The 23711-nt window shown below is 41.7% G+C and overlaps 1 protein-coding gene across 3 annotated transcripts in view; it reads right to left on the reverse strand.

Moving 5' to 3' along the window:
- The window catches only part of rmdn2 (regulator of microtubule dynamics 2), an 83892-nt gene that overhangs the window by 42974 nt on the left and 17207 nt on the right, over window positions 1-23711 (reverse strand). For all 3 annotated transcript variants that reach the window (XM_061962270.1, XM_061962261.1, XM_061962278.2), the window contains exons 3-5: window positions 9820-10000; window positions 9633-9735; window positions 5963-6023 (exon numbers count right to left, since the gene is read on the reverse strand). In XM_061962270.1, the coding sequence (XP_061818254.1) occupies window positions 5963-6023; window positions 9633-9735; window positions 9820-10000 (345 nt within the window). The remainder of the gene's footprint in view (window positions 1-5962; window positions 6024-9632; window positions 9736-9819; window positions 10001-23711) is intronic.

Here is a 23711-nt window from a genome sequence, read left to right on the forward strand (position 1 = left end):
TCGCTTTGACTCTCTTTTAAAACAACCCGTTTTGAGAGGCAGAGTTGTTAGATGCAATGAACTCTTCCTCACCACGCCCCTTCAAGCTCAGTGAACATTCGTTCCCATCCCGGCAACCATCTTTTGTAGTTTTTTAGCTTTCTTGCTTTTATCGGACCTTATTAACATTGGTGATTTCGAGCAGCCATCTGTTTTGAGTGACATTCATCCCAACACAACATCGCAGATGATATAGCGAGACCAGCGGGCTCACCGTTTTGTCAGCTCAAGGAGGAAACGATGCGGGCGGAGAGAGAAAGGAAGGATGACAGGCTGCAAATCTGGTACGATACGTTGGTTGAGGTTAAATGTCTACCAAGTCTGTATCTCTCCAATGTGAGATCCTGGACATATACAGTACATGTGTATAATGACAATTAAATAATTTTCTATTGTATATCATGCTAATAATTCCACTGGACTGCTGCCAAAAACCACTTGTTAACAATAGGCTCAAGTATACAGTAAACTACGCTACCAGCCAATGTTCCCTCTAATTTTTCATGTGTGTGAGCGAACGCACAAACTCCCTGAGCATTCAGTGGAGCACATGTGAGCAACATCAGATGTGCACACTGTGGCCACACCAGTGTCACACCTGTCCCAAACCTGACATCATAACAATTTAAATGTTTTATTAAAATAATTTTCTGATATAAGTGATTTTGCCCTCTTACAATGATAATAACAAAAAAACATGTTTTTCATGACCTATGTGCTAGTATTGTATGTCTGGCTGCGGGTCCTGCCTTTAAAAGAAATGATACCCCTTTCAGAGATTACATTTAGTTCCTGTAACTTTCTGTCTGTAAAATACATCTCTTTATTAGCATTTATGAAATCTAGTTACAATATTTCATGAATAATATCCTTAGATTAACATTCTTAATAAATGGCAGTAAAATAAGCACACATCTGATTGTGGAGTCAGAGTGTTACAACCTGGCATTTACACATTGTGTGGCGTTGGGGTTGTCCGACTTTTTGTGTGGCCATAAACGCAGCACTGGCTAAGTGCCATGAGTGCGTGTGTTGGTGCAGGTGAGAGAGCGAGCGGCTTCTGTTGAAACGACGGATGATAACGTTGGTTTAAGCCTGGTTTGTATGGCAGAAAATTACCAGTTTTTATAGATACAATTTTTTTTACTCATGTTTTTGGTGTGGTTACAAACAGTTTTGCTCAATAAAGTGATTGATGGAATTCCTGTCCGTAAAGTGTCTCGACAGACGATAATTGAACTGTGTTGACAAAGATTGTTTTATTCATTGGGGCCACTCTTGTTGTCACCTGTCACTCACAGAGTTGCATTGCAAAATCATACAGAATAAATTGTAATGTGTTTATTTTGTGTAAAGTTCAGATGGGATTTTTGATTTCCTGCGCGGCATTAATTTGCTGTGCGCAGAGGACGCGTGAGCGGTGCGCAATTGCGCAGGCGCGCACCTTAGAGGGAACGTTGCTACCAGCTACTTCACAAATATAATAACGGATTACATTACTAACTGCCAAACACAGTAGGCACTGATCCAATTACAAATAGTTTTTAGGAAAAGCATTATTTATTTTGCCGGAGGACGAGGACATTGTTGTCTTACATTGAAAGGCCATGCTACAGGGTGGTATTGGCATCAAAATCTCACAGTACGATATGATCACTGTATTAAGTCCACAGCATGATATTATTGACATTGATATTATTATATGTCCAAAAAAAAAAAAGACATAAAAATGCCAAAGTGTGTAAAATGGCAGACATTTTTAGGATAAACACACTTACTGTAATTGAAACCATAATGCTAACATGTTCAATCAAATTTTGGGATTCATGCAGGTCCCAAATACACATAAGCAGCTATACCATCAGGTTAGAAAAGTTGGTTTTGCAAACTACAGCTGTAAATATTAAAGGCATTTTGACTGAATTAAAAAGTGCCATTTTTTTTCAGTTTTGTTGAATTTGTGTCCATTCCAAAGAACACCTCTTTTCCTGTAGACATTTTTACTTTTTAATGCCCTTACAGCGTTCCTCTTTATCCTTTTTTTTTCTTTTTTCAGACGGACGGGGAAGGGGGTGGGTGGGTGTAAGGAACAGCGTGAAGAAGCCTACAATTTTTGGTTGTGTTTTCCGCTCCATTTGCTGAATGGCGATATACGATATATATCTCTATGTTTTCCGTAAAGTAAAAACAAAACACAAAACAGTCGTAGGTACCTGAGATACTAAATATGTCATTATTATGACTTAGTAAGTCAATATTTTGACTTAGTAATTTACTAAGTCAAAATAATGACAAAATAATGACTTACTAAGTCAAAATTATGACAAAATAATGACTTACTAAGTCAAACTAATGACTTACTGTAAGTAAGCGTTTGCAATAAGCGTTTGAAAAAAAAGAGTTAAAAGTGGGGTCACATGCTGACATATGCTCAACTCATCATGCTTAATTTATTACAGCATTTGGGAAGCCTGTAGTTGATTTTTATTATGTAAATGTTATATTTTTGTCAACATGTGATAGCAGGGACCCTGCCATTCAAAACTAGGCTGCTACATTACTAATGACTAATGTAACTATAGCTGAAAAAAATAGTACAATAGCAATAGGAGAGACTATTCATCCCTGAACACCATGGAGTTCATGTAGGCTTTATGATGCAGTTACACTATTATATAAACTATCAGAGACAGCTTCAGGAAACTCTTCATTTAACATAATGTCGTTTTTTGCTGCTTCAACACAGCTCAATCAACACAGAAAAAGGTAAAGTGAAATAACTTAGTTGTTAACTGTAGGTGAATAATGCTTGTCTTTCTCTCAGGCAGACAGGGCTTTGCTGTCCATTTCACACACACGTGCGCACACGCACCCACACACACCGCACAGTGAGCTAACGTTACGCTAAAAGCTAATTAGCCTTCACCTCAAGGACTGCGAGCGAGCTGAGCTGCCGCTTATGTTTCTCGAACGTCATTGGGCTCATAGTGATGTTACTAGCAGTTGAGTTGTAGAGGACTGATTGGTGTTTATTATAATTTGGGGAGAGTCCGTTGCCTTATGTTTACCTGCTAAACACCTTTCTGCTCACCCCACCGTCTCTTCTCTCTGCCTGCCTGTGCCGTAAGCACTGACTCCATGCGCTCTGAATACGCACTGCTGATTGGCTGTTACCGCTCTGCGTGTAACCAATCAAATGGTTCTGTGGGTGTGACAATGCTGGGGTGCACCAGCAGCACAGCTGAGACACGTACTGACAGGGGGCAGAACGAAGCGGAGCAGCTTGTTAAGACCTTAGTTTAGGCGGTGGCTCTTTGCTGTTAAGGCGGCCGCCTTAACAACAAAGCACTGCCGGAAACCCTGACCGTAGCTACGACTGTCACGTTGACCAAATTTGTGCAGCAACAAAACAACAATTTGCGTAGATGGTTTCAAAACTCAAAGCCCAGTTATAACTTGAAGTAATTACCATATTTTTCAGACTATAAGGCACACTTAAAATATTTAAATTTTCTACAAAAACCAACAGTGTGCCTTACAACCCATTGTTTCGCAATATTATGCAAAACCAACTTTTCTTACCTTCTGGTACCTGCTGATGTGTATTTGGGATCTGCATAAGTCCTGAAAATGTGCGCGCTCCCGCCTTTATAGTCCGTGCCGACTCCATAGTCGATAAGTTTCTTCTTTTACTCGATTTTCTTGTTATGGGGCGTTCATCCTCCACTGTTGCCATTTCTAATATAAAGTAGCGTAAAGTTAATAATAATAATAATAATAACTGGGATTTATATAGCGCTTTTCTAAGTACCCAAAGTCGCTTTACATGTAGAACCCATCAATCATTCACACCTGGTGGTGGTAAGCTACTTTCATAGCCACAGCTGCCCTGGGGTAGACTGACGGAAGCGTGGCTGCAATTTGCGCCAACGGCCCCTCCGACCACCACCTGTCATTCATCATTCAATTCACCGGTGTGAGTGGCACCGGGGGCAAAGGGTGAAGTGTCCCGCCCAAGGACACAACGGCAGCGATTTTTGGATGGTAAGAGGCGGGGAGCGAACCTGCAAGCCTCAGGTTTCTGGCACGGTTGCTCTACCCACTACGCCATGCCGCCCCTAAAGCGTAAAGTTCCAACTTATATCCGTCAGTAGACTCGCTATGAAAGTATTTAAAACCACCTTTGTGAGTTTACATAATTCACCCACGGAACTTTAGCTATTAGAGATTTCCGGTCAGACGTTTTTTAAGGGACACATTCCCGGAGTTGCTGTTGCACCAGTGAGCCACAGATGAGAAGATGCTGCTCCGTTATTGATTTAAGTAAAGTCTGAATGTCATTAAAACAGTTAGCTCCATCTTTTGACACTTCTTTAATATCCGTCCTTGCACACTACACCGGTACAACAAAGATGACAGGGAGAAGAGGCACGTTGAAGGTGAGCCATGTAAATAAGACCGCCCACAAAACATCCTGAAACGACTGTCAGAAAGCAACTTGATGATGGTCTGTAAAACATAATCTATGCAACACTTTGACCAAAGAACCCATTATATGTTATGTCGACCACAAGGAAGTGTTTTAAATTTAGAAAAAAAAAATCATAATTTTGTATGAAAATAGACCTAATAATAGTCACGTCATCGGCAGTGCACTTTATAATCCGGTGCGCCCTATGGTCTGACAAATACGGTACCCAGGATGAGTCAAAGTATTTCCACGTAGTGGCCGGGTGACGGCCATAGCAATGATGGTTGGAGGGTCTTCAGTGTTACTTGTAGGTACTGTAATACTGTAGCTACTAATATGAGTGAAATGAATGCATAGAAAATTATAACAATAAATTAGCTTTGCAGTATATAGTGCTTTTTTCTAGTGACTGAAACTGTGTGACCAACCGATAATTAATTCACTCCACATTCACACAGCTGCACTGGGGTCGACTGATGGAAACGTGGCTGCCAATTTGCACCAACAGCCTCTCCGAAAGCAAACAAAGAGTCGGCTACACTGGAAGCAAGGTGGGTGAATTGTCTTGCCCAAAGACACAGCGGGAAGGTGACTATATATGTTATTTCATGTTTAGTAGGCTCTAATTAAGTTGAAAAAACATATTTAAAATGTCATAAAGAGTTTTTTTATTGCTGTAACTATGAAATTATTTGATTTATTAATAATAATAAATCATTATATAACGGCCATGTCTGTTCCGAATGAACCCGATAAATGAGGGATGCCTGTATTATTAGTTATCATTTTATTTAAATGGTTAAGTATTTAAATTACTGTTCAACTTGAATGCTCCAAAATTCTGTAAAAAAAAAATGTTAAAAAAAATAAAAATAAAATCCATTTTCTGGTTTGGGCACCATTTAGGTACGAGTATCTTTTGTTGGGAAGTCACAATATGCTTCTGTTCTAGAGAATTGTGGCTTGCCGTGATGTGCATGCATTAAATAATGACATTTTAAAAAGTTTAATTAATAACATTACTTCATTTATTTTGACAGCTCTAATATTTATATACACATTTTAACAGAGACGGTGTTGTTAAAAGAGCTTAAAGTTTTATCCTCTCCATTCCATGTATGATCAGTAGTCAAGTTTTGACATGAGCATCATTTTAGATGAGGAATGCACCGCTGAGGCCTATACAAATACTAACAAGACATCTGATGCCATCAAACTCAATCACCGATAAAAAGCAAGGGGATTTTGCAAGCAACCAAAGAGGTATACCAAGAAATAAATTTCTCTGAATTCAATAACAAGTCTACTTGGTTCAACAGAGAGAAAGTGTATCTGGATCCTTGTTGACCTTTTCAAAAATTGTGTCTTTAATGTTTTATTTTGAATGGACATTGCTATGACTAAGAAGACACACTTGAAAAAAAGAATATCAATCAAACAGGTTGAACATACCACTGATGACTTTCAGCACAGGTCGGGTTCAGTGCCACTGCCTCCTCGCCAACCTGCTTTCCTAAGAGGAAATAAATGGTTATGGCATTAACGTTATCTTTGCTATAGAGATAAAAGACAGCTATAATCTAAAGAATCAACAAATCCTTCCAAAAGCATATGGAAATCAATGGTGGAAAAGTGCTTGGTGACACCAAAGTTGAAGCATAGGGTTTGAAACAATAACAACCCGTCACATCACTGGATAGGCGCCTAACACTTGGTGAAGTAAGACTGCAACGTGCTTTGGCTTGTTTTTCTTCACTGGAATTGTGGCTTAAATTAGTGTCAACCATTAGACAGATCCTAGAAAGATGAAGATGAAGACGGAATTCTAATTATGTTGTTGGGACTTGTATTATTTGTCAGAGTTGATTTGTTGAATTCTTTATTTGCCTGTTTGTATTTAACCTAAATTGTACAACAAAAACGGAATCGTACAAAAACCGAATCCATTTTTCTTATAAAATATTATATACATTCAATTAATGCAATCCAGACATACATTAATTTTTTTCTTATTTAGAAAATAATTAGTTTTACATACAGAAAATTTGTTGAAAAAAAAGTTAATGGTATATTAAATGAATAAAGGCACAAATACATCACGTTTATCTTTATTGAAGACTTTTGTTTGCCGAAAACCACAACATTAGCTTTCCTAATTTGTTCTTTGCCAGGATGGAGCAAATTGTTGATGTGGACTTCCCATACGTCCTGGCGAAATTTGCCTCACGGACGCCACCTTCATACAGTGGTACCTACTACCAAGCTTGTAACTCAAAACACTTATATGTTCAAACATCGCCACCCACTGAAATGAATGGAAATTAGGGATGTTGCAATCACGGATTTATGCTGCCGATTCCGATACGATCATCTATTAGTAAGATCAACTGAGATCGCCCCGGCTCCCAGAATGGTAAACCAGATGCCTTGTCTAGGATGTACGCCTGCCCCGAGAAAGAGGTCAAGACCGAGACCATCATCCCTCCATCACAAGTGCTGGGAGCGCTACAGTGGGACACTGAAGGTCGCGTGACAGAAGAACTCAAGAACGTTCCCTCTCCCAAGAACTGTCCTCAGGGGTGTTTGTTCATGATCCCAGAGCTCCGTCCGGAAGTCTTGAACTGGGCCCACAGCTCCGAGGTCGCCTGCCACCCGGGCATTACCCGTACTGCTTTCCTCCTATCCCAGCGCTTCTGGTGGCCAACCTCCAGGGCTGACGTCAAGGAGTTCTTATCTGCCTGTGCCACCTGTGCCCGTTATAAGGCTTCACATTGGGCACCAGCTGGTCTTCTGCGCCCACTTCCCATCCCCTCCCGCCCGTGGTCCCATGTGGCGTTGGACTTCGACCATCCAAGGGCAACACCGTTATATTGACTTTGGTGGACCGCTTTTCCAAGATGGCCCATTTCATCCCTCTTCCCAAGTTGCCCTCTGCAATCGAGACTGCAGAATTGCTGGTACCCCACGTGTTCCGGCTGCATGGAATCCTGGTGGATGTGGTCTCCGACAGAGGGCCACAATTTTCATCTGCGGTTTGGAAGGCCTTCTGCAAGTCGTTAGGAGCATCGCCCAGCCTTTCTTCTGGATACCACCCGCAGACAAACGGTCAGACTGAGCGCAGCAATCAGGATCTGGAGGCTGCCATCCGCTGCGTTTGCCACCAGCAGCCGGCCTCCTGGGCGCTCGGTCTACCTTGGATCGCGTACGCTTACAATACACTCGTCAGCTCTGCTACAGGCATGTCTCCATTTTACTCCGCCTACGAGTACAAACCTCCCGCTTTTCCTTGTAGGTTTAAATTTTGTTTAATATGTTTTGGTCGAAATCAGTTAAAACTACTTTTATATTAAACATGCTTGTGCTGTGTTTCATAACTGATTTCCTTTTTTTTTTTTTAAATGAGGACTGAAGTTATGAAAATCAATTATTTTCTTAGCACTTCCACAAATTGGTCAAGCCCCCCCCCCCCCCCCCCCCCCAGCCCCGGTGGAAAAAAAAATCTTGGAGCCATCCCTGGTCAGTGATCAGGTCAATGCATACGCTAGTGCAGGGGTCGGCAACCCGCGGCTCCGGAGCCGCATGCGGCTCTTTGATCACTCTGATGCGGCTCAGCTGCATACTTGCTGACCCTCCCGATTTTCCCGGGAGACTTCCGGATTTTGGTGCCTCTCGCAGAAACCTCCCGGGATTAATGTTCTCCCATTTTCACCCTAACAATGATAATAAGGGCGTGCCATGATGGTACAGCATTTAGCGCCCTCTACAACCTGTATTAACAAAGTGCCAGCCCAACCTCTTTTTTGATGCATTTTCTCCTTGCACACGTAAGCGACAGCAAGGCATACTTGGTCAACAGCCACACAGGTTACACTGACGGTGTATATATAAAACAACTTTAACACTCTTACTAATAATGCACCACACTTTGAACCAAAACCAAACAAGATTGACAAACACATTTCGGGAGAACATCTGCACCTTAACACAACATAAACACAACAGAACAAATACCCAGAATTCCATGCAGCCCTGACTCTTCCGGGCTACATTATACACTCCTGCTACCACCAAACCCCGCCCCCACCCCAACCCTGCTCCCTCACACATCACCCCCCACCCCCCTCCCTCTATGCGTCGGTTGAGGTGAGCGGGGTTTGGTGGGGGGGGGGGGGTGTATAATGTAGCCCGGAAGAGTTAGGGCTGCATGGGATTCTGGGTATTTGTTCTGTTGTGTTTATGTTGTGTTACGGTGCAGATGTTCTCCCGAAATGTGTTTGTCATTCGTGTTTGGTGTGGGTTCACAGTGTGGCGCATTATTAGTAGGAGTGTTAAATTTTTTTATACCTCCACCGTCAGTGTAACCTGTGTGGTTGTTGACTAAGTATGCCTTGCTGTCACTTACGTGAGCAAGCAAAAGCCCCATACACCGTGTGGCTGGGCCGGCACGCTGGTTGTAGTGGACGTTAAATGCTGTACATTCACGGCACGTACGAGAGAACAGTGTGATATTCGTAGTCTCCCGGAAAAATCGGGAGGGTTGACAGGAATGACGCTGTCAAGCGCCATTCATATAAAACCCGCGGGCCGCACTAACATCCTATTTTCATATAAAGGTGTGGACCTCGTGTCTGAGACCCTTGCTTTATACAAAGCATAAAGCAAAAAGAAACTTTGTTTGCAGTGTTATTTCATGTTAAATTTCAAAAGATTTTTTGTGGCTCCCATTGTTTTCTTTAATTTGTGAAACTGGTCAAAATGGCTCTTTGACTGGTAAAGGTTGCCGACCCCTGATCTAGTGCAAAGATGAGTAATGTGTGAGGAGACTCCAACTAGAGTACTCAGTGGCAAATTTTACTTCAAAATATATCCTAGCAGGACTTTAGATAACTGTTACCAACTTATGAGCAAATAAATGACATGCATCCATGTAAAACATTTAAAACTTGTTTGTGTATGACGTTTTGAAAATAAAATTGCATATGTGTCAAAATATTGTGGTTAATCGAATTTTTAAAAAAGCGTTGTTTGACAGCATTAATTTTAAGCCAACTGTCGACCACAGTGTAAAAAAGCACAGCTGCGTAGTGAAGTAACAACCAAAAGTAGGATAATGTTAGATTACCAGATTCTGCAAGTTCCTTCTTTTCTTCTAGTGTGGAGCTGATATCATGAACATCGCAGTAAGCTCTGATTAGCCGCCAAAGAAATGTTGAGTTCTGTCCAAACTACAAAAGTACAAATACGTAAAGTGAGCGCAAACATTCCAAAGTGGACCAGGGGAAAAAAATAATCCTGCTGATTTAACATACCTCTTCTCGTCTTGCTGTTAGGATACAGAGGCTTTCCCTTTTTTCAACTTCTGTCCCCTGATGCAAAGAGTCGATCGTTTCAAGTAGGTCCGCTAATTTGTTTGTTGTGTCCTGCCTTTCCTCCCATTGTTCATCATTGCTTTGCTCTTCTTCATCGGAGTCTGTCAGTGCGGTTATATACCTGAAGACGGACAGAATATAGTTCTCAGTTTGCTGTGAACAAGTGAAATTCAAAATCTCATTTTGGGATTAGCATTGTTCAAAACAGACCAAGAGAAGCAACTTGTTCTCAGAAAACTTTGTGCTAAATGTAACGATACATATGGACATGTTAACTTATTGTCTAGTTCAGGCTGTTTCAATACCATTTTGTGTGATACAATGTTGTGCATGGAGTACAGTGGGACCTCGAAAGACTCCTTAGGTTGTACAATATATTATTCAACCAAAGTTTAGGGAACCCTTTCCAGTTTGATTCACTAGTGTGCATGGGACATCAGCACATGACACAGTATACCTCAAGTTCAGCAAGTATCAAGCGTTAGATGTGCCCACTTTGAGGCTTCTTTGTGTCATTTATTTAAAATGAAAGTATACAACATGTAAAAAGAGCTGGAGAATACTTCAAAGCAGTCTGATTCAATCGTCACCATACATATCATTTGCTAGCAAAGTTAGGGTAGAGGAGTTCCCGTATTTTTCGGTCTATAAGCCGCTACTTTTTTTCCTCCGCTTTGCACCCTGCATCTTATTAAAGGGTGCGGCTAATTTATGGATTTTTGTTGCTAACGGCCACAATGTTTTGTGTTCAACAAATTGTTTTCAACAGGCACTGAAAAAGTTTGTTATAGCTTGTGCTGTGGCACCATTTTTGTACAAGTTTCCTCACTGCAGGTGTTGCAGGTTGAAAATATACTTACTGTTCACTCCAAGCAATGTTTGTAAGTTTTACAATATAACTACAACTATTAATACTTACTAAACTGTCCCATGTGTGATTTCTGTAGGAGTGTTTTTTATTGGATATTTGTACATGATATCATAATGTAATCAAGCTAGCTCTTTAGCATTAGTCAATATGCTAACAGGTTTAAGTGACTGTGTTAGTATTATTAACTTACAACAGCATTTTTGTATTGTTTGCAGTTTAGTAAATTCACCAAAACGTGACCGTGTAGTTATTGAGTTTGTTGAGCTGATTGAATAGCTAGCTTCCGCAGTTAGTGGGTCCATTACGATGACTTCTGTTTTGTTTGATCAGCCGTTTAACTGCCGTGTTACAGACACTGTTTGGAAACAATTAAGGTATGTAAATAAAACTTGACATCGTTTCTCGTACCGGTATATATCAGCTTATGGTCCAGTACGGCTAATTTTTGTAAAAATATTTATTTCTACTACAATTTGATGGGAGCGGCTTAAATACCGGTGCACTCCATAGCCCGGAATGTACAGTAGTTGTTTTTACATATTACTGTTAAAAGTAATTAATTTGTTTTTACACCTGCAACGTTGTAAATGTTACTAACAATGGCCTGTGCAGTTAAAAAGGATTCACGATGGCACAAACATGGTCCAATTTTGATTGTGTTTATTTCCTATCGGAAAAAAATGTTTAAGAAATTAACAAATTTGAGGTAGAGTAGTTTAATAGTAGTAGTTCATCCCACGCAGTCAAGCTTTCCACCAGCGACCAAAAATCCCCACTCATTAAGAGTTACGTAAAGCAACCCTAGCCAATGAGCTAAAAGTCCTGGGATGTTAACTAATTGTCCAGCACAGCTCTGACAGTGTCAGTGATTGAGGGTTACACAGCGAACTACGGCACAGTCACACTAGCTGGCCCCCGTTACACTAGTGCCCCAGAAAATATTGTTGATATCTCTAACTTGTCTGCAGAATTGATTAAGTTAATGAATAAGTGCAGTGAGTGTGTGTGCTAATGTGTTCATTTAGAATAGTCTATTAAAATATTATGGTTTTTTTTTTCACGCAAACCAACAGTTTGTACATTTAAGTCTATACAGTATTTTGTAGAGAACCTAATAATAAACAGAGACTTTGATCTGTAGTGGTTCATGTAGGTCAGAGGTGTCCAAACATTTTCCAGCGAGGGCCACATAGAGAAACATTGAAGGACGCGAGGGCCACTTTTATACATTTTGTATATGAACAATTCTCAAACCAAAACAATGTAGGTGAACATATGTTAACATTTGAAAAACACTTCTACATCTTAGCTTTGTGTTATAGATAACAAAGCAATAAAATCATTCATGATTATTTTAATGTATTTTATTTGTATTTATGTTAACTGTGCTCTAAAGTCAGCTTGTATTTAATAATATTGCTATTATACCGTCAACTGAAACCCTTTTGAGGGCTTGAGTACACTAAAAAACATATCATGTCTCACAAGAAATGTGTACACTTTTTCATCATGACAGGACACACAGAAATCATCAAAGACCTTATACAGTAAGATGCTCAGGTTGTCGGCCATTTTGGTTTTCAGGACCCAATTTTGGGGGATTTGCTCCTGTAGAATTTTTCATAGTTTTTTGTTCTAATTTGGTACCTGTTTAGTTTGTCTATAGAATGTGTCGCGGGCCAATACAAATCGTGCGAGGGCCGCAAATGGGTCCCGGGCCGTACTTTGGACACCCCTGCTGTAGGTCATGCAAATTATTTACGTCACCTGCATGAACCACTTGCATTAAGATGACATCATCTTGACTACAATGACATAAGACAACTAACAAAGACTGACTAAGTTGAAGTACTCAACAAAAATACAATAACATTGACTATGCCAAATTCAACACTACTAAGCACTACATTGTATTCATTCATCATCTCCGATAAGTTATTGCACTTTTTATTCTTACTTATTCTCATATTCATTTTCTATTATTAACAGTTTAACTTTTATAAATTTTTTTTAATAAAATGTGTACTTAAATGTATTTAATAATTTTGATTTATATTTTTACTTTTACGTTTGTATTCATTGTTCCTTAATATTGTTCAACTCGACATTCGGAATAATTTTTTCAATCCTTAATCACCGAGTGTTGTGTTTTTGTATCACATTCCTTTCTTTTCACACAAGAAGTGAACAAAATTGAATGACAAAATGTAAGCAAAGAAAATATTGTCAACATGTAAACACGTACAAGTTATGTGAATGTGAACCTTAGAGGGGTCATATTATGACATTTTTTCTAGATTTAAAACACTTCCTTGTGGTCTACATAACATGTTTTGTTATTTATTTGAGCAAAAGTTTACATACAGTAGATTATGTTTTACAGACCATTCTCTTCAGGATGCAATGTTTTGCGTCCGGTCTTGATTACGTGCCTCCTCTTTGACTGCGCCTCATTGGAGTTTTTAACGCTTTCATATTGAGTCTACTGACAGGCATAAGTTAGAACTACATGTTACTTTGTATTGTATTAGAAATTGCATCAGTGGAGGATGCATGTGCATGTACAAACAGTCTGCCCTACAACAGGAGGATAGGATTTGTGTTTGATTGTGTTTTGTTGTAATGTATTCTCAGGGCATTCAATTGATCGCAACTGGACTGTTTGTTTTATTTTAGAAGACGTTTCGCCTCTTATCCGAGTAGGCTTCATCAGTTCATGCTCATTGACTTAGATTGGTCAGATCTAGTCTTAGACTTAGATTGGTCAGATCTCGTCTAGCCACTGGTGACAATACCTCAGTAGGCTTCATCAGTTCATGCTCATAGACTTAGATTGGTCAGATCAAGTCTAGCGGCTGGTGCCAAAACCCCAAATATTTATACTCAAAAACCAGTAGGGTGTGCCTGGGCAATGATGGTTTCCGCCTTATCTGAAGACAGATAAGGTTATCCAGGGTAAATCACACCTAACCTTATCCGTGTCCACACCCAACAATGCCACCGGTTAAGAACCCGCCCCCCTCCGTCGGCCCGCGCAACGCGACCTAGTACGCATGCGCGGGAAAAAGAAAAGAAAAGCGTCCATCTGCTCCAAGCTCTCCAGTCGATGACTTTACTTCACTGAAGTTATTTAAACGAGCTATATTGTAAATAGGTTGCTGTGCATTTTACATTTGTTTGTTGTGTTTTGTGTGCAAGTTTTTATGCCATTTAAATTAAAATGTATCTCCTTTGAACAATATCTAGTGTTGTGGTATTTCAATTAACTAGAATCCAGTGTGCTGTGGGGCCCTATTGTAGTGAATCACACCTGAGCCATCATAAGTTAATCAAATCTTTAATAGACATGAGAAAGTAGACAATGCGATAAACTGTTTGGGACATGAGGGGATGGTTCCATCTTTCAGCTGCGCGCTAATGGCGGAGTTAGTGAAGATGCGGGCATCACGCACACTGCCTGGCCATTTCACAGTCACATCCATAAAGCAATATTTATAGTCACACACTGCCTATCACAATCAAATCCACGGGAGGAAGGGACCAAGTTTTCCGGCAAGCAGAATCACAGCTGACTGTTCGAAAGTTCTCTTGCCGTCTGAGATGCGTAGTATCCGAAATAGCTGCAATCGCCCTTTGCCTTCTTTTAAGGTATTCATGTGTGATTTCCAAAAGCGCCTGTACATGTAGAAAAAGGAGAAACACGGGCATGTCTGCATGATCCGCCTCCATTGTTGTTATGAAGCTGGCCGTGGCGCATTCTTTCTGATGTCACTTCCTTTGTGGGGCGCGGACTTTCTGGCGTCACTTCCTGTGTGGGCGCGATCTTTCTGGCATCACTTCCTCTCCGAACTCACTTTGTAAACGATCAATGAGTCCATACAAAGCTAAGTGCCGAAAATTCAAGAAATACACGGCTAACTTACCCGTGTAAAAATGTGTCCAAGGAGGGGGACCTTAAACGATGGTTTAATGTGGCTGAAACGGGGCTTAGGCTAAATAATTATTTGTTTAAGGGGTTAAACGACTTAGTGTAGATATGGCCTTAGTGAGAAAACAACTGTTTTGATACAAAAAAAGCAGTCCTACTGTCAAAGCCGAGGACAGTCGTTGAAGTGTAATTTTCCCTCGTTAGCTTTCAAGTATTGTGTGGTAGAACGATCGCTGTAGATCGCCTACTACCAGTCCAAAATTGTCGGAATCCCCCATGTTAGCATTCCATTCAGTTGTGAACAAATTGCACAAATGGCATTCTGGTCACCATCTGTGACCAGAATGTTTCTAACTCCTGTTATTTGTTGGAGGCTAAATTGCAGTCTTTTAGAAATGGTTGAAAGGACAGTGTTGTATGAGGAGATAGGTGGTACCTTGACGTCTAAGACTAGATCTGACCAATCTAAGTCTATGAGCATGAACTGGTGAAGCCTACTCGGATGAAAGGCGAAATGTCTTCTAAGACAAATCAAACAGTCCAGTTGTGATCGATTGAATGCCCTGAGATTACAATGACTTGGATGAATAAGAACATTCATAGACCTGTTGTAATGTATGTTTTATGTTTTTCTGTATGTGTGTTACAAACCCCTTGTATCTGCACTGCAATCACAAAATGTCCCCCTTGTAGGATAAATAAAGTCTATCCAAAATTAGATGCTGCATCTGAAGGGGCTATCCTGAAAAAATTGAATGGTACAGAGAAAAAGGAGGAGATTATTGACCACAGCGTGGACTCACTCAAGGCTCTTCAGGTAAAACTTCACCATATATGGAGATACCCACTGATGTAACCAATGGGAACATCACAAATGAGGCAAATTCCAAACAAATCGTTTGGAGGAATTATGCAGGAAAGCAAAATTGTTTTATCAATATCTTTGCCATGCCTTCATGGTATGATTTCAAAATTTGGTGAACAAATAGACAAAAACAGGTACCAATAGGTAAGAAAAGTTGGTTTTGCATGATAGGTCCCCTTTATTGTTCCTAAATGTGACATATAAAGCATGTCTGAAAGAAACAACCCAAACCGTACCATGCCCTATGGTTTTATAGTCATTGTAACAACACCCACCAACTCAATTACAAACCTGTCTTTTAGTTGTTGTAAATACATTTTTTAATTTCTGATTTTCATCAGTAATGATGGCAACATCCGGTCTTCTAAGAATTGCATTAAAAAAATAATAATATGAGTTTCAATTGTCAATGTAGTGTTTGTTCATTAATAATAGCAGATTACAATTTGTTGACATTTTACTTGGCTACCTTGTGTGGGCTTTTGTTGAAAACACAGGAGGCTTGTTTATTCACAGTGAGGCACGCAACACTTTCATTAGACGTTTTATTGAAGCCTTTCAACTGCTGTGGGTACAGTATGTACAAACACCTTGAGCTAACACTTAAGCAATAGTAAAATGCATTTTTATATCAACACAACGGGTAGACATGAAAGACACAGACAAAGGTGAAAAATTAAAACAGCTCCATGTGCGTCATAGGTGGTTGAAGGGAATATGTTGAGCTTTGGCCATGGTTCTAGAGCGACGTGTCAGAGCGGGCTACAGACACAAACATCAGCAACCCAACAGGTGCCTTACGCCGCAGGCTCAATCTTGACTCCACCTGCATTACACACCTTCCACCCTAAGTGCTGGAGTAGGAGAGTAATATGGGGACATTTGAGCTCTGCAGATGTGCACTGTAATTAGCACAGTCAACAACATCAATGGAGCCACAATGGTGTGCTGACAAGAAGAGTTAACTATGAAATGTTACTTTCTTTCTAGACTATAGTGTTACTAACATAATTGTAAGACTATGCATTTTCAGTTCATAATATATTTATGCATTGCCTACTTGTAAGTGAATAATTATAAATAGGCGATATTACTGAGAAAAAGCCCATCCATCCATTTTCTACCACTTGTCCCTTACGAGGTCGCGGGGGGCTACCAAGAAAAGCCCATCCATCTAATCCATTTTCTACCGCTTGTCCCTTTTGGGGTCGCGGGGGGTGCTGTAGCCTATCTCAGCTGCATTCGGGCGGAAGGCGGTGTACACTCTGGACAAGTCGCCACCTCATCACAGGGCCAACACAGATAGACAGACAACACTCACACTGACATTCACACACTAGGGACCATTTAGTGTTGCCAATCAACCTATCCCCAGGTGCATGTCTTTGGAGGTGGGAGGAAACCGGAGTACCCGGAGGGAACCCACGCAGTCACGGGGATAACATGCAAACTCCACACCGAAAGATCCCGACCCCGGGATTGAACTCAGGACCTTCGTATTGTGAGGCACATGCACTAACCCCTGTCTCACCGTGCTGCCCACCAAGAAAAGCCATTCAATGTAATTTTTATACCAACAATAAACTATTTTCCATCCAACCATTTTCTATTGCTTGTCCCTCTCAGGGTCGCGGGGGGCTGGAGCCAATCCCAGCTGCATTTGGGCGGAAGGCGGGTACACCCTGGACAAGTCGCCACATCATCACAGATCCAACACAGATAGACAGCATTCACACTTACATTAACAAACTGGGGCCAATTTAGTGTTGTCAATCAACCTATCCCTATGTGCTTGTCTTTGGCGGCAGGAGGAAGCTCGAGTACCTGGAGGGAACCCACGCAGTCACGGGGAGAACATGCAAACTCCACACTAAAAGACCCCAAGCCGCGGGATCTATTATATGCATGCCAATTATTATTACAAAATTTGCCATAGGACTGTAATCTACAAAACCCAAAACCAGTGAAGTTGGCACGTTGTGTAAATCATACATAAAAATAGAATACAATGATTTGCGTCTGCCTCACAATACGAAGGTCCTGAGTAGTCGTGAGTTCAATCCCTGCCTCGGGATCTTTTTGTGTGGAGTTTGCATGTCCTCCCTGTGACAGCGTGGGTTCCCTTCGGGTACTCCGGCTTCCTCCCACCTCCAAAGACATGCACCTGGGAATAGGTTGATTGGCAACACTAAATGGTCCCTAGTGTGTGAATGTGAGTGTGAATGTTGTCTGTCTATCTGTGTTGGCCCTGTGATGAGGTGGCGACTTGTCCAGGGTGTACCCCGCCTTACGCCCGATTGTAGCTGAGATAGGCTCCAGCGCCCACCGCGACCCCGAAAGGACTAAGCGGTAGAAAATGGATGAATTTGCAAATCCTTTTCAACCTATATTCAATTGAATAGACTGCAAAGACAAGATACTTAACGTTCGAACTGGTAAGCGTAGTTATTTTTTGCAAATATTACCTCATTTGGAATTTGAAGCCTGCAATATGTTTAAAAAAAGCTGGCACAAGTGGCAAAAAAGACTGAGAAAGTTGAGGAATGCTCATCAAACACTTATTTGGAACATCCCACAGGTGAACAGGCTAATTGGGAACAGGTGGGTGCCATGATTAGGAATAAAAACAGCTTCCATGAAATGCTCAGTCATTCACAAACACAGATGGGGCGAGGGTCACCACTTTGTGAACAAATGCGTGCGCAAATTGTTGAACAGTTTAGGAACAACATTTCTCAACAAGCTATTGCAAGGAATTTAGGGATCTCACCATCTACGGTCCGTAATATCATCAAAAGGTTCAGAGAATCTGGAGAAGTCACTGCACGTAAGCGGGAAGCCTGAAAACCAACATTGAATGCCTGTGACCTTCTTTCCCTCAGGCGGTACTGCATCAAAAAGTGACATCGGTGTTTAAAGGATATCACCACGCTCGCTGCTGCCGCGAAAAAAAAAAGTACTGTCTTTCTATCTGTGCTTCTCATTGTTTTACAGCTTTCTTTATTCCTTCTCAAACATATTTAGCAGTCTTATCAAACTTGCAAAGCACCCACTCTCTGTCTCAACGCCCCTCTCTCAGCCAGCTAGCTGCTAAGCTAAAAAAGCTAAGCTCGTCGCGGCTCAAAGCAACTCCGCTCCGAAGGCGTCTGCTCCCTCACGCTGCTGCTACTGCTCTGAAGACAGCAAGAACTCGACTCAGTGAAAGAAACAACCTAGCTTGCTGTTAAGCTAATGAAGCTAAGCTTGTCGCAGTCGAAAGCAACTACGCTCCGAAGGCATCTGCTCCCTCAAGCTGCTGCTACTGCCCCGAAAACAGCAACAACTCGACTCAGTGAAAGAAACAACGTGAGTATGGCTCCCTGCTCTTCATCCACTGTTATCATGGATAGGTTGGCCCTACTAGAGGACCGTGTCCGCCAGTTAGAGCAGAGTAATTGCGTAACTTTAGACGTCACGGACACATTTGCTAGCGTTAGCTGTAGCGAGTTGACTAGCCCTAAGTGGCCTACAAGCTACGGTGAACCGGTTGAGACGCATAATAGATTTAGCCCTTTAGCTAGTCCTACACCCCAGTCTACCGGGCACCGCACCTTAAGAATAGGGGAAATCCTCACCGAGAACATGCAGCTTAGTAACCAGCAATAATTAAGTGTATTCCCGGGGCCATAGCACCTGACATTGAAACTAGTCAGGTGCTATGGCCCCTGATAGGGAGCTGACTGGCAACAAGCCTAGTAAACTGACTGGCAACAAGCCTAGTAAACACGTACGACAGGCGAATCGCATCACTTGCTACGCAAACATAGTTGTACATGTCAGCTCCAATGACACTAAAATGAGACAGTCAGAGATTACAAAGAGGAACATAGGTAGGACTTGAAATCTTGCTAGAAAGATGTCTCGGCATCGAGTACTTGTCTCTGGCCCCCTGCCTGCGAGAGGCAATGATGAGAGGTATAGCAAATTAGTCTCGTTTATCAAGTGGCTCGCTAGGTTTTGTAGAGAACAGGGACTAACGTTTTTTGATAATTGGCCCTCTTTCTGGGGCTTATCGGGCTTGCTGAGGAGGGACAGCCTTCACACTAACTGGGAAGGTGCCATCACCCTCTACAGAAATATAGACTATTTGAGTCAAGCTTGGCAGCACGGTGAGACAGGGATTAGTGCATGTGCCTCACAATACAAAGGTCCTGAGTTCAATCCCGGGGTCGGGATCTTTCGGTGTGGAGTTTGCATGTTCTCCCCGTGACTGTGTGGGTTCCCTCCGGGTACTCCGGCTTCCTCCCACCTCCAAAGACATGCACCTAGGGATAGGTTGATTGGCAATACTAAAATTGGCCCTCGTGTGTGAATGTGAATGTGAGTGTAAATGTTGTCTGTCTATCTGTGTTGGCCCTGCGATGAGGTGGCAACTTGTCCAGGGTGTACCCCGTCTCCCGCCCAAATGTAGCTGAGATAGGCTCCAGCACCCCCCGCGATTCCGAAAGGATGGATGGATGGATGGAGTCAAGCTTGACTATCTACACTAGTGCAAGATCAGACACAGGCAATTACAGTGTCTGTTAATCCGGGTGAGGAGTCAGTTAAACTAGACCTAACTCACATAATATTTTTTCTGTAGTGACTGCGCCAGAGGTGAATATGCATTCTACTGAGGTGGCAAATTATGACGCGTTCAATCTATTGCAGCACCAAGCAAATAATCTCAAGATCTCCATCAAAAAAAATATTTTAAGGCGCACTAAACAAAATAAACGTAAAGTTATTGTTATCAGTACTACGGATACCATTAACAAAAATTCCTCATAAAAGCCCACTACCTATAATATGGGCTTTTTAAACATCAGATCATTGTCTCCCAAAACGTTATTAGTTAATGGGGTCATTAGAGACAACAATCTTAACATCATTGGTCTCAGCGAAACTTGGCAAAAGCCAGATGATTTTTTCCTGCTTAACGAGGCATCTCCTCCTAACTATACGAGTGCACATATTGCCTGTCCCCTTAAAAGAGGTGGAGGGGTCGCACTAATATCCAATGAAAACCTTAATCTTACCCCTAACCTGAGTAATCAATCAGTTGAGGTGCTTACTATACGGTCTGTTACACCGCTACCTCTCTACCTGGCTGTTATCTATCGCCCCCCCTTTGGCCCTATTCCGACTATCAGTGAATTTTCCCAGTTTTGTCGCTGATTTAGTGATGCAAGCAGATAATATAATTATAATACAGGTTTTAATATCCATATTAATAACCCTGTCAGATCCTACGTGTGTGGCGCTCCAGACTATTATGGATAGCTGTGGTCTTGCACAAATAATAAATGAACCCACGCATCGCAACGGTAATACAATAGACCTAATCCTTGTCCGGGGTGTCTCCACCTCCAAAGTTATGGTACTCCCGTACACTAAAGTAATGTCTGATCATTACCTTATACAATGTGGTGTTCTGACTCATTGTCAACAAGCTACTAATAACCAATGCTTTTGCAGCTGCAACATTAATGCTGTCACAACTACGACATTATGTGGGCTCCATCAATTACCTCACTAACAACTTTAACGATGCCCTGTGCAATGCCATTGATAGAATTGCACAAGGCCCCTAAAATTTCTTCTGGTTTACAGAAGAAATCAGAGCTTTTAAACCATCAAGCATGGAGTGATAGTTTAATAACTTATAAACATGTGCTTACCTTAGCTAAAACTAATTGCTATTCCAATCTCATCCGCCTCAATAATAACGATTCTTAATATTTGTTCAGTACAGTAGCATGGCAAATTCAACAAGGGACTCTCCTCAGTAGCTCCACCCACTCATCTGATGACTTTAGGAATTTCTTTACTAAGAAAATTGAACTCATTTGAAAGGAGATTAAACATAATGCATCCAAGCTCCAAATGGGTTCTATTAACGCAGATACAAGTGTATGTACGACGGATATTGCCCTCCAAAATAATCTCTCTCTTTTTAAAGAAATAACATTAGAGGAACTCCTGCGACTTGTAAATGGGACAAAACAAACAACATGTTTACTTGACCCACTTACTGGGAAACTTATCAAGGAGCTGTTTGTAATATTAGGACCATCAGTGCTAAATATTATTAACTTATCACTTTCCTCTGGCACTGTTCCCCTAGTATTTAAAAAAGTGGTTATTCATCCTCTGCTCAAAAGACCTAACCTCAATCCTGACCTCATGGTACACTACCAGCCGGTGTCCCACCTTCCCTTTATCTCGAAAAATGTTCAGTTTGGTTTCAGTGGCAAATCGCTTTACGGGGACAGCCCTCGCAAAAATGACTAATGATCTATTGCGAACTATGGATGTTGATGCGTCATCCATGTTGCTGCTACTTGATCTTAGCGCTGCTTTCGATACCGTCGATCATAACATTCTATTAGAACGTATCAAAACACGTATTGGTATGTCAGACTTAGCCTTTTCTTGGTTTAACTCCTATCTTACTGACAGGATGCAGTGTGTCTCCCATAACAATGTGACCTCGAAGTATGTTAAGGTAACGTGCAGAATTCCACAGGGTTCGGTTCTTGGCCCTGCACTCTTCAGCATCTACATGCTGCCGCTCGGTGACATCATACACAAATACGGTGTTAGTTTTCACTGTTATGCTGATGACACCCAAGTCGAAATGCTCCTAAAGCTGACCAACACGTCAGATTGTAGTCACCTGAAGGCATGTCTGAATGAAATAAAACAATGGATGTCCAGCAACTTTTTGAATCTTAACGCTGAGAAAACAGAAATGCTGATTGTTGGTCCTGCTAGACACCGGCACTTATTTAATGATACCACTTGACAACCAAACAATTACACAAAGCGACTCGGTAAAGAATCCCGGTATCATCTTCGACCCAACTCTCTCATTAGAGTCACACATTAAGAGTGTTACTAAAACAGCCTCCTTTCATCCCCGTAACATCGCAAAAATGTGTCCCATTTTGTCCACCAACGACGCTGAGATCATTATTCATGCGTTCATTACCTCTCTTCTCAATTACTGTAACGTATTATTTTTGGGTCTCCTTATGTCTAGCCTTGAAAGATTCCATCCATCCATCCATTTTCTACTGCTTGTCCCTTTTGGGGTCGCGGGGGGTCGCTGAAGCCTATCTTAACTGCATTCGGGTGGAAGGCGGGGTACACCCTGGACAAGTCGCCACCTTATCACAGGGCCAACACAGATAGACAGACAACATTCACACTCACATTCACACACTAGGGCCAATTCAGTGTTGCCAATCAACCTATCCCTAAGTGCATGTCTTTGGAGGTGGGAGGAAGGCGGAGTACCCGGAGGGAACCCACGCAGTCACGGGGAGAACATGCAAACTTCACACAGAAAGACCCCGAGCGCAGGATCGAACCCAGGACCTTCGTATTGTGAGGCAGACGCACTAACTCCTCTACCACCGTGCTGCCCACGTGATTACAGTCAGTACAAAATGCGGCTGCTAGACTTTTGAAAAGAACAGGAAAGTTTGATCATATTACGCCTATACTGGCTCACCTGTACTGGCTTCCTGTGCACTTAAGGTGCGACTTTAAGGTTTTACTACTTAGGTATAAAATACTAAACGGTATAGCTCCATTCTATCTTGCAGATTGTATTGTACCATATGTCCCCGCCAGAAATCTGCGTTGAAAGAACTTTGGCATATTCGTAATTCCCAGAGCCCCGCATCTGCGGTCCTTTCCAAGGTTTCTTGTTGTTCCCAATGGGTTAAGTTTTTCTTGCCCTGAGCCAACAAATTTAGCTGAACTGCACCAATTTTGTCATGAGGAATGGTCAAAAATTCAACCAGAAGCTTGCCAGAAGCTTGTGGATGGCTACCAAAGTGAAGTGAAGTGAATTATATTTATATAGCACTTTTTCTCTAGTGACTCAAAGCGCTTTACATAGTGAAACCCAATATCTAAGTTACATTTAAACCAGTGTGGGTGGCACTGGGAGCAGGTGGGTAAAGTGTCTTGCCCAAGGACACAACGGCAGTGACTAGGATGACAGAAGCTGGGATCGAACCTGGAACCCTCAAGTTGCTGGCACGGCCTCTCTACCAACCGAGCTATACTGCCCCCCCCCCAAAAAAGTGCCTTATTGCAGTGAAACTTGCCAAGGGACATGCAACCAAATATTAACA

Source organism: Nerophis lumbriciformis, linkage group LG02 (assembly GCF_033978685.3).
Source record: "Nerophis lumbriciformis linkage group LG02, RoL_Nlum_v2.1, whole genome shotgun sequence".
In the NCBI taxonomy this organism is placed as follows: Eukaryota; Metazoa; Chordata; class Actinopteri; order Syngnathiformes; family Syngnathidae; genus Nerophis; species Nerophis lumbriciformis.